Genomic DNA, 17,167 nt, shown 5'->3' on the forward strand with positions numbered 1-17,167 from the left:
AGTGAAGTCAAGCCAACAAGAGATATTACCACAAAAAATTAAAGGGTTTATACAATAAAACTAACAACACTAAAGACCAATACACCATAACGATAATAGGGGAGCACCAAGAGACGACAAAACTACGTCAAAACCAATGGACATAAAGACCACCGCGCAGACCTAAAAGCAGCTAGACTTAATAGATCTGACAAAGACAAAAAACAATGCATTATGTATAGCCGCATCAGGTGCCAGAAGAACCAGGAACATGTGAAGCCCCCGTTTGAAGATCCATCTGCAACTCCATTTGATTATCCAAAAACGAGGCCAAATCCGCAGGTTCGTCAAAAATTCTGACACGACCTTTGAAAGTAATGCGGAATTTTGAGGGACCAACAAAAGAGAAGGGAATATTCATCTCAGACAAACGCTTCCGGAGATTAAGGAAGCCCTTTCTCCTTATTAACGTGTCCCTGGCAAAGTCTTGAGAAATTGAGATACGATGGCCATTCCAAGAGACAGCTCTAACCTTCCGCATATGAGCCAAAATCTGCTCTGTATGTTGATGACGCAGCGGTTTAAAAATTATCGCTCTTGGTTGTGTAGCAGACTTGGGGCGAAAGGAGGGGACACGGTGTGCCCGTTCCAGTTCAAAATCTTTATGGAAAGAAATTTGTAGTGTAGATGGAATCCATTGATAAAGAAACTCAATCATGGAAGATGCATCTTTCTCAACATCCTGTGGAAGACCAAAAATACGCAGATTGGATCTACGATTACGATCCTCTTGTTCAGTGAGGTCTTTCCTCAATGCTGCCATGGAACGCTCTATCTGCGTGAGAGATCTAGAATGCTTTTGCATGGTATACTCTGCGCCACTAATCCGTGCTTCTGTACCTGAAACACGAAGGGAAAGGGCCTTGAAATCATTCCTGATGGCTAATACCTCCACCTGCAGTAAATCTGTATTAGTCTTAGTAGACTGCGCAATTTCATATACCTCATTAAGGCGCGTCAGGATGGACTCAAGAGTCGAATTAGTGTCTTTAGGAGCAGACTCAGGTGTTGGGGATACCTGTTTGGACCTCTTAAGAGATGCTTTAGAGTCCTTAACGTCTTTAGCATTCGGTGAAGGGGCCATATTCTCAGCCATAGGGCAAACCACCTCAACAGGAACAAAATACACCTCCTCAGATAGAGTGAGAGCAAGAAATGCCAGGGGCTGTAAAACACTCAATGTGCGAAAGGAAAAATGAGCAGGAAGGAATAATGCACTTGCATCAAAAAGAGCCGAACAGAGAATATGGCAGGCGATCCCAGTCAGAAAAAACCACCTCACAAAAAAATATCATGTGCTGCAGGCGCAAGTAGGCACACACCGACACCGAAAACAACCAAGATCAAGCCAAGAGCAAAGAAACCTCAAAAAAAGTCACACAGTGGGCAGCACTGTAATAGGCGGCAGAAAAAAACAAAATAAACTCAAGAAAAGTGAAAAAACGTCACCAGCTCCTGTATGCCTCCATTCCTGACAGGATAGTCCAGTAGCGTCGTCGTGTAGAGGCGAGAGTAAAACTCCCTCACAGAAGAAACAAAATGGCGGCCGCTCGTGAAAACATGAAGCGCCACCTCAAAATGCCAATATATGGACTCTGGCCACTCTCCACCAGCAGAAAACTCCCTCGTAGCGTACACGGCAGATTCCCAGGCAAGATGTCATCCTCTGCGCTGAGCGGGGCATTCCTCAGCGGCAGCAATGTCACCGTCGGCCCTCGCTCTTTACGGAGCTCAAGCGCGATCCGCCATCTCGCAGCGGCGCGCAAGCCACGCCCCCTTTTTTCCTTATTTTTTAACCCAATAAACAATTGTGACACAAAAAAGCTGTCCACTATAGAATATCACAGAAACAAATTTCTTCTCAATCATCTGTTCAAAGCAGGCCCAATCGCACACAATCTCTCCTAACCACATAACCTATCCAAAAGTGTCAAACTATTTTCAAACACAGATTTATAAAAGGACAAAACATACAACCAACTCTTATTGCAGAATGATACATCAGTACTTGCAATGGGAGACTCAAGGCTAACCTACTTTTTTTCACCAGCAAAACCATCACCTGGCTGGAAACACTTAACAAGCATTGGCAAAGCTGATAGGTCCTACCTAAACTCAGCAGCCTAGCGCCAACACAGGCATCCTTGCACCATGCCAGGGAGCTAGATGAGTGCATGCGAGGCACTCTCCATCCTTCCCTTGCTGAAGACCAGGAATCTCACACCATGCTTCATACTTCCCTTGCTGCAGTCTAGGATCTCACAGCGCTCTCTCCATCCTTCCCTTGTTGCAGACTAGGATCTCACAGCGCTCTCTCCATCCTTCCCTTGTTGCAGACTAGGATCTCACAGCGCTCTCTTCATCCTTCCCTTGATACAGACTAGGATCTCACAGCGCTCCCTCCATCCTTCCCTTTATGAAAACAAGGAATCTCACAACACTCTCCATCCTCCCCTTGCTGCAAGCTAGGAATCTCACATCGCTCTCTGCACCAGTTGTGTTTGATGAAAGGCATTATACCACACACTCTACACAATGTTATGACGTACTTGTAACCCCTCGAGCCCCATCATTACCCAGGAGGTAAGCAATGGAACTCTGCTTTACATCTAACCCCTGTGACTGCACATATAAGCGATGTTCCACTAATCACAACCCCTTTAGGAGCTAATTAAGGGATTCTTGCCGCCTCCCTACTTCTCTTTCTCCCAGTAGGCAACAGAATTGCCTCCATTCTAATATGGCCATAATTGTATGCATATTTATATTTTCAACCTTATTAAATTTTGCATTTTTCATATCGATGTTTGATTAGTACCCACACCATGGGTTAGCGAATTGCTACCTTTGAATCTTTCCCCATGAACAAGCTCCAAATATTACAAGCATCCTCCTATGGGTCCCGAGTGGTCTCCCCAACCACTCCAAGATGGCAGCCACTGCCGCTGGCTTCAGACCTGTCCTTTTGCCTCCTCCGCACCCCACCTGCCTTTTTCATATCAATTTCTGATTGCCTTAGTACCCACACCTTTGGTTAGTGAATTGCTACCCTTGAATCTTTCCCAATGTCCATGCTCCAAATATCACAAGCATCCTCCTATGGGTCCCAGGAGGTCTCATGACCACTCCAAGATGGCTGCTACTGCCGTTCGGTGCTCTGACCTCTCCAGGAAAGCAGATGCAGGGGTAGGTGACTATGCCTTACACCGTGCTGGCCTTGTAAGTAAAAACTAACTTAGGGGCTCATTCCTGCTCTACGACATGCTTGCCAAACCTTGTGATGACCTTCTCTTATATGCTCGCCCTTACAGACTTTATGCCGCAGCATTGATGCAGGCTTCTGCTTTGACCTAAGGGGCACGAATTTCGCAATTGTAGCGTAAGATGATATCTCTACCCTTTCCAATAGAGAAGATAAACTGTGTATTTTATTTATAACTCTATGTGTGTCAGTTACACTTTTTATAATTATTCGTTACCAATGTCACTCATCTATATGCCTAGGGATGTGTGACACAATGAATGACAGCAGCTTTGTATTGTGCTCCAAGCATGTTTATTTGCAATTGCTTCATAGGACGTGCTGTTGACTCCCTGTGTGCTACCCAGGGTATTTTTAATAATTGATTATCTTCCCCCTCTCTTTCTGGCTGGATTGTAGGACAACCACATTATGTTCACTCTCTACTATGTATTTATTTCAACTTACGACTGTGTGTGAATATAATTCGGTAATCATTAGATACCAGCACTCATATTCCCAACCCTTAACAAGGATAAGGATACTCTTTTTTATCTTCCCTTTCGGTCCTAATGAAACATCAAGGATCCCTCCTGGACCATTGAGGCGTGAAACATGTCAACCCACACTACTTGCACTCCTCACTAAAATTGTTATTTTCATATTTGTTCTCGTGAGCAAGGGTACTGGACCCCTCTGCAGCTCCCTGTCCCCCCCCTTACTGTGCATTTTATTATATAAATCTCCCTAGTGTGATTTACTGGAAATTCCTTTCATGTACAATCATGCTACTGTTTAGATTCAATCATACTGATTATATTTCTTTTTTACAGCTGAATGCCTTTTATACATAGCATGATGTTATTGTCAAGATGGTAATTAATCATACAATAAATTTCACTTACATTATCTACACATCTCATCATCTTGTAATAAGGGCACATGATTCCACACAAAAATTCCTATCATTTTGGGAGAAAGATGTCACATCCCACATAATGAAAAAAATACTCTGTGAATCCCAAGAAGCTTACTCCACCCAAAAACTTCAAAAACATGAACTCATTTACCCTATAAAATAAGAACTCCCTGAAGCTGGGCACTATGCAAGATGATTCCACCTTCAACTCCTCATTATCCTCCCTGAATACAGCCATTCTAGAGAATGCCAATGAAATTGCCTCTTTAAAATTAAAAAAGACAACACTTATGGTTCAGAAATACCTCTAAACATAATCTACGTAATCTGTGGATCAAACACAAAGACTATAAAAACATATAATGGGAGCCAAAGCTAAGTATATCAGATCCAAAATTGAAGCTCACAAAAATTAACAGAGATCTTTAAAGCACTCTGTTCATTCATCAGTGTGGTGGTTGTACTGAAGGCAGAGAACTTTACCTAGCACGAAGTTTGTTTGTTTTGCTGCTTAGTAAAATTTGTCATTTTTTAAAAACTAATCTCCAAAGTGGGATTTGGTTTATGAAAACGAAAACAAACCTGACGGGTAAGGAATTTTATCACTGTGTGTGGGGCTTTTAATTATATTTAGGCTTTCCTGTTTTCAGTTTCTATTTTTTGGTAAATTCTGGTGGTGTTTTTTCAGTGTTTTCCAGTGAATTTCAATACTTTAAAAAAACAGTGCTTTTTAGTGGTTACTCATTTTCGCGTGATAAAAAAACAACTGAAACAGTGTTTTACCAGTGTTTACGCAATGCTTTGCTTTTATTATTTATTTTTCAATTTTTCTCCAGAAATTGTATACTGCTCTACATTTCAGAAACTTAATACAGTCATGAAATACTTTCCATTGTCCTTTGATTCTGCAGATCAGATTTAACAAGCAATGCAATGGGTCTCGCATTTATGCAAGTTTAAGTTGTTGGGATTGAAAATGACAGAGCCTTTTATTTATGTTTTAAAAAGAAAACAAAAATAAAAGGCATTCTTATTTGCAATGTCAATAACTCAAACTCACGTAAATGCAAAACCTATTGCATGGCTAATGCTTGTTTTTAGAAGCAGGCACATCTTGCTATTGCATGTTCTTTTTGTAGCCGTGTTTCTTCGCCCCATAATTTTTTTTGTTTATGTGGACTTTTGTTGCAAGGATATGGTATAGAGATTCCAACTTTTGAAAATGGGAAAGCATGTACTTCAGGTCTGTTGATTTCAAATGCAGTTTGTGCTAATTAGTTTATGTGTGTGTTTATTTTGTATTTAACTGTTTCGTATCTCACAGCGCGTTAATTATACCTGTATGTTTTTTCATTCTTAAAATGCAGTCTGTGTGACTATTGTGGGGAACAGTTCCATCTCAATAAATAGGAAAGTCCAATGAATCAATAATTGCTATAACAAACATTTTTATACATTTCTGGTTGATTCTTACAATGGATCTATTCAATTTAGAATTGTTATTGTCTTCACGATAACTTATATTCTGCTGTTGATTTTTATTCTATAACAACATCCTGGAGTGCCACAAATAATCATATTCTTGCTGCAATGCCTTCAACTAAATTTGACTGTATATAAAATCAATAATCAACATTGGAGCGCTTACCATCTATGTTACCATCTAAGTTTTATTCCTACACAAGCGATTTGAAGCACGGGTTGTATTTCCGAGCTACTATAACACAACAAGGAGCTTTCCTTCTTTCTCCAAAGGCACTTCACTGTTAGCTGTGCTTTTTTGCACTCTCAGGCTCTTTGTCTTCAGGGACTTTTATTGCGAGGCTTTGGCATTACGGTTAGAGAAACTGACTTAGGCAATTAGGAAATGTGTTTGAGTCTCTGCATCGCCTTTACATTCTGTGATTGTGTGAACCTTCCAGTCCTTATCTGATTTCAAATGCTATCTTTGCCAATGTGTCTGTGCGTGTGTTCATTTTGTTATTAAGTGTCTCTTGCCTCATGGAGTTCCTTAATTTTACTAGCTTTTTCATTCTTAAAATGCAGTGTGTGTAACTGCATTGTGGGGCATAGTTTTGATTCAATGGATACAAAACATCTAACAGTGTGTGGCATTACAGACAGAGCTGATAAATTTGCAAATAGAGAAACACATTTGACACTCAGCGTCACCCTAACATTTTGTGATCTTCCGCAATTCGCAGTCTTTAAACTAATTCAGTGTGGCAACTCCAACAACATTACAGCACTTGATAAAATCACTTCTCACTAAAGAACCAGTCAGCGCTTGCTTTCCGCATTTGGACTTTGATGTGCAAACAGCATGCTTCAAGCTTAAACCATATGTGCCATGTACTATCCTCGGTTCAGTTGTTTTTCAAGCTTGCGGTTAGCCACTCGGTCTATTACTTCAAAGCTTGCCTACAATATGACTTTTCTTTCTTAACGCCAATATTTTCCTATTAATCACGTATTACATGCCCTTTTAAAGCAAGATTTACCCTAAAACAGCAGTTTTCCCCTCGTTAATTAAGTGGTCTTTTTGAAGACCTCTGAAGTACTCGGGTCCGGCCGCAGTAAAAAAGCAAGCAGACCACAACAGCTCCTCTCCCCCCGACGTGAGCCAAACAGGGGGCCTGGTGTTGCTCTGGCCCTTGGGCCATTCACACCTCAGCTCCCCGTGTGCAGAAGCAGTGTTTTCCTCTGACACCTTCGCGCCAGGCCGCCACAGGCAGGCCTATGGTTTGTAATGCTTTGGCTCCATCAAGTGGACAAGAAGCGCAACAACTATGAAAATCAGTGATACTCTGATTAAACCGGGTCCGCTGATTTTCATCCAGTAGGGTACTGTCGGGTACAGTCGGTTTAAACCGATTTCCGGACAGCCTAATTATATTTTGTGCTTTGAAATTGCCATGACTGACTTGGCGGCCCTGGGTAGTAAAATCAAGTGATGGTCAGCTAGCTCTAATGAGTTGTAAGGTCAGAAGTTTCCAAAACGTAAGATAGGTGAGGCTCCGCTAAATGAAATCCAGTGGTTCTCCTATCTCTGAATAAGGTCAGGCACCACACTTTTTTAATGGATTCCCCACTGTCGGAAAACTCAAATTGACTCGATATAACCTAATGTGCTTTTATTTGATCATTGCCCGTTCATGGAGTGCCATGCACATTCTCAAAGCACTTCTCAGCAGCCTCCTTTCTATAAGTACATCCTGTGATTGGTAGCTGATGTAATGATCCAGAATCTCTGCTTTCCTACATGATTGTTAGGAGTGCGAGAAATTCTAGAAATGAAACATGTAATCCTGGGCAAGAAGGTTTGAAAATCACCCATAATTTCATCACATTAAATACAAAGTGTTGCTAAAGACATATATTACGTATTGGTGGTCCTGTTTTCAGTGTTTAGGTTTTTGGGATTTCAGTCGGGTTTTATCAGTGTTTTTCAAAGCTCTTGACATCCGTGCTTATCAGTGTTTATTTAGGTGCTAAACCCCAAAGTAGACAAAAACAGTGTTTTTCCAGTGTTTATAAAACATGTTATTTTTTGCAGTGATTGTTATAAAGCACATATTTAATGTAAAGTGAGTTTAAGGCTGGGAATTTAGTGTCTTTATTTGGCAGTGTCTCCAATGGACTCATGCTAACAGTTTTCCAGCATAGAAAGACTGCGTATTGCACTCCTACTGACACTCACATCTCATGCTCACTCTCACTTCTCAGTGCCTCTCACATTCATGCTATCAGTACTCTCACTGGTTTACAGGACTAATAAAGTACAACTACTATAATATTATACTCAAATGTTTTGATAAACAAATTTCTTGACACAGTTGGGGTAATTCTCTTATGCTTTACTGCATATTACAACATTGTAAGTATAGTGAAACCAGTCAACAGCATTGTACCTTGTGTAACATTTAAAATATTGAATTGCACCATATTAGTTTGTAGCTCTGCATTCTAAGGGGTTTTATGCATGCTCACCACTGCTTTTCTGCACTCTTTACCTGACTACATTAAAGTGGTGCTGTTGTTGTCTGGGCAGTCATAGCTGTCAAGTGTCCCCATGGCAAATGCCTCACTTTAAATCAGCCCTGGCCTTTGAACACACACTTTGAATTCTGGTCTTGAGATGTTGCTGGTAACATTGTTACTATGGACCCAAAAAGCCCAGCGTGCATTTCGGCAAAAAGTCAGGATTAGCTGAATGTATTAAAGATAACACTGGGACACTTTGCAGCTATGAATTTGTTAGTATGTTGAAAGAATTGTGTCATGCTTTCGCATTTATTCCATGTGAATGGTAACAGCAGTCTTTCACAGGTGCCTCCCCCTACTCCCTGAATTGGATGTTTAAAGCCTGGGGTGTTTGGCAGGTGACCTGCTATCAATACTGACTTGTTGAAAAAGGGAATCTAATGTTTTAAAGAGTTTTACCATTCTTGTCTGTGGGTAAATGACCAAGATTCTTATGGGCCAGCCATTTTACCAATCAGTGAAATAACGAAATTCTTCATTGTGTTGGCCCCTTCAGCAAGAAATAAGAATTACTCATTCTCTCAAACTTTCCTTTCTTTAAATGCCATTGTTGTTTGTGGTTGTGCAGCTTCGTATCAGTGTTTATCTGTTTACCCTGATGAGGGCTAGTTTCCTTTCATTTGGTTGTATCAGATATAAGAGTTTAAAAAATAAAACAGAACAGCCTAGAGCTTTTTCGATACCTTCTGACTAATGTATTTAACTGCCTGTTGATGAAAGACAATTTGAAATCACAAAATTCCCTGCAATTAATTATTTATCAAGCAAATGTGAATTCAGCTCCTGCTTTGTAAAACACTGTATATAATATGATATAATAGAATTGTGGCATACTTTTTAGCAAATCCTCTTTTAGGGGATTAATATGATGGTGTAAATGTCACTGGTTTTAATAATATGACATTTTCATCCACATAGGGACGCACATACGTAGAACATACCAAGGTAGGGCGTGGAATAAGTCAGACATGATGGCCATAAAATACCTGCCATGTGTGCGGCGGCTGCCAAAATATTAGTCATAAGAGAAAGCTTTGATGTTACTTTTTAAACAAGGAACAATGTACAACTTTTACAACAGAAAACAATATAAAGGGCCTTATTACGATGTGGAAAGGAACTGCCCGACCTCAGGTCAGCGGTTCTGACAGCAGAGGGGCAGGAGGCAAGGGGGCTCTGCTAGGGGCCCCCAATGTTGCTTTCTGACAGCCTTTCCATGTTGGAAAGACCGACATGGAATGGCTGTTGGACATCATAATCTTAACTGCAGCACCACCGTCACTAAGGGATTACATGATCTGCCCGATGGGCTATTTGAGGCCATCGAAATCACGTTGGAATACCCCCCTCAGGTTTTATTTCGACCACCCTCATCTTAATACGGCACTCGCACTTTAAACCTACCATGTCGGGCCACTGGTCGGAGGCTTTCCGCCCGACATTGTAATGAGGCCCCTAAGTGTTATGAGTAACATAATTGTAAGGCCACACTTTGCATCTAATAAAGAAACACCCATAATTCAAAACACAATCTTTTATTTATAAACAAATAACTGCATTTGGTTTTCCAGTTGTACAGAACATGGCGAAGAAAGTTATAAGGTGTCAGAAAGCACCATAATTCATACAATCATACATTTCCACTTAAGAGTCAGTTTGCTACATACATTATTTCTATTCATATTACCTATAAAAAATTGCACATTATTTTTGTGTTGTTGCTTATATTTAGCCATGTAACCTACAAACACCATGTCTAGAGTGCAAGATATTGTCTCTTAGTCAAACGTGAATGAGGTATTGTGCCACTAATTGATGAAGGCGACATTTAATCAGTAAGGTATCAAAAATCTCTACATAAAATAGAACATTTCTTGATTTTGTAATTTTCTATTATTTTTTGCCTACAGACTTCGATTTTCCTACAAGATAGTCCCGGGTGTTCCTTTCAGGCCTCAACAGAATAATATAACACTTTGGAAAGAATATACACGCCAGCAGTCCAGCGCTGGAGCACAGGATAGCAAACACCTCCACGGCCACCATGTACTTCCCCCGTGTGCTCAGGTACGCCGGGATGAAGGAGATCCACACACTGACAAACACGAGCATACTGAAGGTGATCAGCTTGGCCTCGTTGAAGCTTCCAGGGAGATTCCTTGAGACAAAGGCCACAATAAAGCTGACACTGGCCAGGAGGCCCATGTATCCCAGCATGCAGTAGAAAAACATATTATCCCCTTCATTACATTGAAAAATGATCTTTTCATTGTAAGACTTCAAGTTTTGTTCTGGAAATGGAGAAGATCTCACTAACCAAACCATGCAGATAAGAACTTGTAGTAAAGAACATGAGAAAACTATAGAGTTTGGTGTCTTTGATCCCAGCCACTTCCTGGCTGGGCTGTTGGGATTAGTTGCTTTAAAGGCAATGACAACAATGATAGTTTTGGCTAGAACAGAAGAGACACTAATTGAAAACACAATCCCGAAGATGATCTGTCGAAGCATGCAGGTGATCTTCCTGGGACGGCCAATGAAGATGAAGGAGCAGAGAAAGCAAAACATAAGGGCTAGGAGAAGAATATAGCTGAGCTCACGGTTATTGGCCTTGACAATGGGAGTCTCCCGATACTTGATGAAGATACAAAGAACTGAAAGAGCTAACAATGTACATAACGTTGCTGAGGTGCTGAGTGTTAAACCCAGGGGCTCTTCATAAGATAGGAACTCAATCACTTTAGGGATGCACCCATCACGTCTTTCATTGGACCACTGTTCATCAGGACACTTTGTACAGTCAGTTGTGTCTACCAAAAAAAAACATTTGTGACTTAGAAATGATATACCTTAAACAACGAGCTGTGTGTAATTGTTAACTGGGTCTGGCTCGTTAAATCACTTCTGTCCTATACAAGTACACATGACCAACTTGAATAAAACATTTCTTTATATGTCATTTAACACTGGAATGGTGACAACCAGCAGTACCTTTCCACCTCAGGGCAATAGTCACTTGCTCAGCAAACTCATCCCTAAACTGCTAAATGATCACAGTATCACCAGAAAATCACATTTTTAATATTAACCCATAAAACAATCGACTCCAAAATTTTGACTGCAATGACATTGTTGTGTGAAGTATATATGGTACGCAGCCTTCCTGCCTTGTACCAGTCACCTCAGGACATTTCACTGCTTGCACAGCACCAATGCAAACGGTGCAGCATTAGAAGATGGTGAAATGCTTGGGAAGTGCAGCTGCAAAAGGTTTCCAGTAGGGGGCATACGTAGGGAACCTCTCCAACAAGGAGGGGAAGATGGGTTACAGGGGGTTGGGGCGGGGGGTTCTTCTGTAAATATATACAAAATACAGAGCATCACAGGAGGGAGGTGGGCTGCCAAATACATGTGGGTGGCATCATGCCTCCGCCCGCCACAAGGCTCAATATGCTGCTCTAGCCCTACACAGAGAGAGAGGAAGCAGAGGGCATTTAACAAAGAAAACAAAAGGTAGATAAAAAAAATCATTACTCAATAAATACTAGTGCAAAACAGGCAATGGTGAATGCTGCACTGTAAATATCCTAAAACCATATATAATTGTAAATATAGTTTAACTATTAAATTCACATCTATGTACCTTGATGATATAAGTACGTGGAAGCGCAGTTCAAAATGGTACATCCATTCATCCCTGTATATGTTTTCCTTGATGACTTAGAGGTAATCAGTAGCCTGCAATTATTATTTTTGTTGGTAGATATTTTTTAAATTAATATTCTGAAAACCAAACACTTTTTATTTGGCCAGGTCAGTGACACCAGGCACTGGGAACCTCTTTCTTTTGTAGAATGAACATACACACACTAGGTTGCCTTTGTTCACCACCAATCCCTCTCTTTCACCCTCAACACCACCTGTTACATTGCAGCTTGATTCAAGTGCTAAACGCTGTGACTGTCTTCCTCTCCAAGACGGAGAACACCGGGGATCATGTTGGTAAATCTAGCGCCTCATCTAGTGAAACTGGATGAGCCCTGGGGAAGGCAAGGCCAAAGCCATGCTGAATGGTGATCCAGCTGCCAGTCTTGTGCTATGTTGCACTACAATACCCGCAGCAGGGCAGCCCGATGCTTGTCCCACTGAAGCGTTTCACTCCAGCTTCTCTCTACCACTTTCATTGAGCAGGCGCAACACATGTAAATGAAGCAGAAGAGGGTCAAATTACCGGAGATGATTTAGGGAGTGGGCTTGCCTCATGAAGGCTCTATTTATTATTTGCAGTGTGTTGTACTTTACTTTGTATTAGTTACATAAAAGCAAGAATTTGACTGGACAATCCTTTATAGGGGTTGCTGGATGAGTCTGTGCTCACCTTTCATCTACCTCCTCCCTCAGAAGCTTTGGTCTGCTCAACCCGCGCTACCACTGAGAGTAAAGTGTTGAAGGGGTACTTGTCCCAGTTGCTCAGAGCCCATTGAACACCTGGCCCTGGCACATCAGAAGTAAAAGGCCTCAACCACCACGGTGGGCCCAGTAATTTCTGCTTGCCACTTGACCCTCTGAAAAAAGTTTCTGATACGGATGGAGTAAAGGCAGCTAGTGTGGCAGTGGACATTACATCTAGCACCCTGCCTTTACTCTGCCCACCAAAATCTCTGCCAGCTCTAAATACATCTCTATAAATTGGCAGGAATCGCTGTCATGGTGATTCCTGTCAATGTAGGAAACGTTTGAAGGGTGGCTCCATTAAACATGATGGACGGCCGTCAAACTTTTCCAAATTTTTTATTTTCCAAAACAAACTCTCAAAGCAGGAGTTTTCTTTTGAAAAATAAAAAAACTAATAACCCCCCATACAACTGGAGTTTTCTAAGATGGTGTAGGAATCATGTTTCAGTTTTTCACTCTCCCTCACTGTTAGGATATACGGCGATCTCATTGCGTCTCTCACCACCAGGATATACCAGGTGATTATGGGCAGTAAAAATAAGCCATATGATTCCCAAATAGGATGGACGGTTGGATAGCTTACTTTTGACAGCCCCTACTCCCTCATTAGAGGAAGGTTTATGCCAATGGAGTAAATTGCTTTGGCATAAACCTGGTGGTATGCTCACCTGTAAACTAGACACGCAGACTGAGAGTTTGGTGGAGAGGGTACACCATCAACACTGCAAGGGAGTACTCTCCTGCGTAACTCTAAATCACCCTCTAAGTCCAGAGGTTGAAGTTTTGACGGGGTCAAGTTTCAAAAAGTATCCACCCAATGAGAGGACTTCATCAGCCATGAAAGTTAAATTTTTTCTATCTGAGCATTTCCCTCCAAAACAAATGGCTTGAGTGTGATGTTCTCCAGCGGTAAGCTGGATTTGAAGGGACTCCGTTGGATATGTCTTTTAAGCTTGCCCTGTTGGCATATTTCAGTATCTATACAAAAGACTAAATCAGAAGATAAAAGGTTGAACTTGGGAACCTGGTGGTGTATCTGACCTGCGCATCTTCATGGTCGGCCTGATGTTACCCCTAGGTCCCGGTCAACATCGACACTGGTTTCCGGTAGATGCTTTAAGTTTTCGGGCTATTTTTCCCAGTAAATTTGTAAACGTCAGATCCCCCTTATTACATTTTAGTCATTGTGTCATTTTTCTGATTACTTTTTCATTTTTTAGAAATGTTTTTGGATTTTCTCTTGTGTTGTGTTTTGGCCTTTTGGCTGTTTTGTCACTGTTAAATACTTGATACACTATCCTAAGTTAAAGATGGCTGCTCTTAGTCATAGCTCCTAGGGTTAAGGTTAGAAAAACATTATTGAACTGTGTGTTTGACCTTATAAGATTTCAGGACTTATTATAATGGTTAGGACTCACAGCCTCCCCAATGAAAAACCCAATGTCTGATCAAAGACAAAATTATTTATTACAAAAATTGACTTGCCATCTTTGAGTTCCATAGTTCCTCGAGAACTTACTCGTAGCACTTACCAGTATCATTGCTGATTTCTCCATGGGAGCAGGGGACACAGTCAAAGCAGCACACGGGCTCCCCCTCTCTGGCAGCCTTTCTGTACCCAGGGGTACAACTCTCACTGCATATGGAGCGTGGGATCTGCAGGAGAAACTTAAAGCTTTAAATTTAAGGTTACAAAGGAGATTTGGATCTTGTGAAATGGTAGGGAAGGCCACAGAGTGTAAGACTCAAAGACAGGACTGACATGGAATTGAAAGTAAAGATCACAGAGAGTGAAACCTTTAGGAAGGGCAGAGAAAGCATTGATGCAAAGAATTAAAGACATAGTGAGAGATGAAGCAGGAACCAATCCAGCATCAGTGGAAATGGTCCCAGACAAAGTGGGGAAACACCCTTTACCACACAGTCTAAACCGCATAGTGCTTTTACAATGTGGGCACTGCATTGAACGCATGGTTACCACACATTCCTTTAGCACACAAGTCTTTACATTGACTTGCTTTAGGAAATGGTAGTTGGACTGGTATTTGATTTAAAGTCCAACACCTTCTTTACTGTTACACAGACTGGAGTTGGATTAGTAAATTATACTATTCCAAAGTCCAGCGCTTCCCTAAGGCGCATCGATGTAATAACTTGTATGCTAAAGGAATGCATAGTAACGACGACAGGGGAAAGGCATGCATAGATCTGTCATACAACTGGTGTGAACAGAGAGACAGAAGTAAAGCAAACAGGAGAGGCAGAAAGTTGTCACAGAATGATCAGCAGCCTTATCTTGGTCCATGTATTATCTGTTTCCCGTGCAGCTCATCCTCTCTATATGCAATCCCTGACCTGTGGACTTGCGTGTCGCCGTGGCACTCTTTACCCTGGTGTTGATAGTGGGTCCAGTGATCAATTATGCACATGAAGGTGTGACGTGGTTCTTACATTATTACTCATTCTTTACATTTGTTGTGGTGTAGAGCAGCGACAGAACATCATGAGAAGGTCCTCGATTGGAAATCATGTGGAGGCCCTGGATGAGAAGTCTCAGCAGACTGGCCACCTCAGAGAAGTCTCTTCCACATCAGTATGTTGGTGCTCAAACATGAGACCTCTTTAGAAGACTTTTCACAGACTTTAGGTTTTACTGTTGGTGGACGCATTGGTGGAGGTGGGATCCCATGTTTCTATTCCCCCTGGGGCAGGACTGCCTCCTCCCGCTCCCATCCTTCCTTCGCTTCAATATCTATTTGTCTTTTTGCTTATTTTGAAACAAAATGCATTCCAATTACCACTAAAAAAATGCATTCCAACTACAACTAAAAAAATGCATTCCAATTACCACTAAACGCGTTTATTGTAAAGCGTGCGTTCACCCAGAAGGGGATTTTGTCCTGAATAGCAGATGTTTATTATTACCCAACTCAATGGTACTTACTTTATCAATCTCAGAAGGATGAAAGGCTGAGTGGACCCTCTGGGATTCCAAACTGTGACCATGAGGTTGAACACATTCCCCTACAGTGGCTCATGTAATGCAATGTAATGTAATGTAATGAGGTGCTTATATAGCGCTCTATCACCCGACGGGTATCCTGGCGCTTAAAAAGGAGAGTCCCCACCAGAAGTTAACAGGGGCAGCCGAGGTGTGAAACAGGAAGGGAGGAAGAGAGAGATAATATCAGAAGGAAAAATTACTCCAGCCTAGGGAATAAAAACGTTTTCAACTTTTTCCTGAAATCCATAAGACTTTGGACCTGACGTAGATCCAAAGGGAGAGTGCTCCATAGCCGAGAAGCAACGGCAGAGAGGGATCTGCCACCTGTTCTGGACCGCCTGAACCTGACTACATTCATCAGAAATGCAGAAGCAGAACGAAGGTTTCTAGTTGGAGAATACCAGCTGAATTTTCTTTGCAGGTTCTTAGGGCCCATTCCATGAGCTGACCTAAAGACAGTGCATAGAGCTTTGAATTGAATTCGCTGGTGGATCGGCAGCCAATGCAAATCTCGCAAGGCTAATGTGGTTGAGGTCCCTCGCTGCCTATTTAAAGTGAGTTTCTCTGCAAAGGCGTGTATTCTGTACAGCTTCCCGATAAGGGTGTTAGGCGCATCCAGATATAGATAGTTGCAGTAATCAAGTCTGCTGAGAATTACGCATCTCACAACCTGCGTTCTAGCAGAGTTAGGCAAAAAAGGAAGGATCTTTCTCAGCACTCGGATTAGCGAGAAGCAAATGCCAACCGTTTTGTTAACCTGAGAATTCAGTTGGAGGTCCTGATCCACCATCACCCCCAGATTGCGTACTGTGCTAGAAGGGGTAATAGGTGCGCCAGTAGGGGACAGCTGAAAGATGGGTAAAACAGGCTGATCAAATCTTCTGGAAGAACACAGGACCACTTCCGTTTTAGAGCTGTTAAATTATAACCAGTTCTTCTTAAGCCACTTCGTGGTGCTAGTCATACACTCGTGAAATCTTTCCAAGGAAATGGAATCATTCCCTTCCAAGGAAAACACGAACTGGGTATCATCCGCGTAATTCACCACCTCCACTCCAAAAGATCTAATAAGCGGAATGAGAGGCTGCAAATAGAGCACAGGACTAATCCCTGAGCCCTGCGGGACCCCCTGTCGTAAGGAAGACTTGTTAGCGGAGAACGGCTGAAGGCACACTGTCTGTGTCCTGTCTGTTAGATAATAACAAAGCCAGTCAAGGGCGTGACCGGTCACACCCTGGTCTTTAAGTCTCTCCAACAGTATACCGTGGTTTACAGTGTCAAAAGCCGCTGACATGTCCAACAGCACCAATATCACTGACTGGCCACTGTCTGCCCGCATCCTCACATCATCAAGCATGGTAACAAGTGCTGTTTCAGTACCATGCTTGGGCCGAAAGCCAAATTGCATCTCGTCAAGGAGCGAATACTCCTCAAGATACTGGGATAGAGACTTACTGACAATGCG

At 41.9% G+C, this 17,167-nt stretch overlaps 1 protein-coding gene across 1 annotated transcript in view; it reads right to left on the reverse strand.

The window, feature by feature from the left end:
- Positions 1 to 10,047: 10,047 nt before the first annotated feature.
- LOC146808539 (vomeronasal type-2 receptor 1-like) overlaps positions 10,048 to 17,167 on the reverse strand; it is a 32,544-nt gene continuing 25,424 nt past the window's right edge. The window contains exons 5-6 of the mRNA XM_085623989.1: positions 14,231 to 14,354; positions 10,048 to 11,053 (exon numbers count right to left, since the gene is read on the reverse strand). Coding sequence (XP_085480115.1) covers positions 10,137 to 11,053; positions 14,231 to 14,354 — 1,041 coding nt within the window. The 3' untranslated portion in view covers positions 10,048 to 10,136. The remainder of the gene's footprint in view (positions 11,054 to 14,230; positions 14,355 to 17,167) is intronic.

Source organism: Triturus cristatus, chromosome 8, assembly GCF_964204655.1.
Source record: "Triturus cristatus chromosome 8, aTriCri1.1, whole genome shotgun sequence".
NCBI classification, from domain to species: Eukaryota; Metazoa; Chordata; class Amphibia; order Caudata; family Salamandridae; genus Triturus; species Triturus cristatus.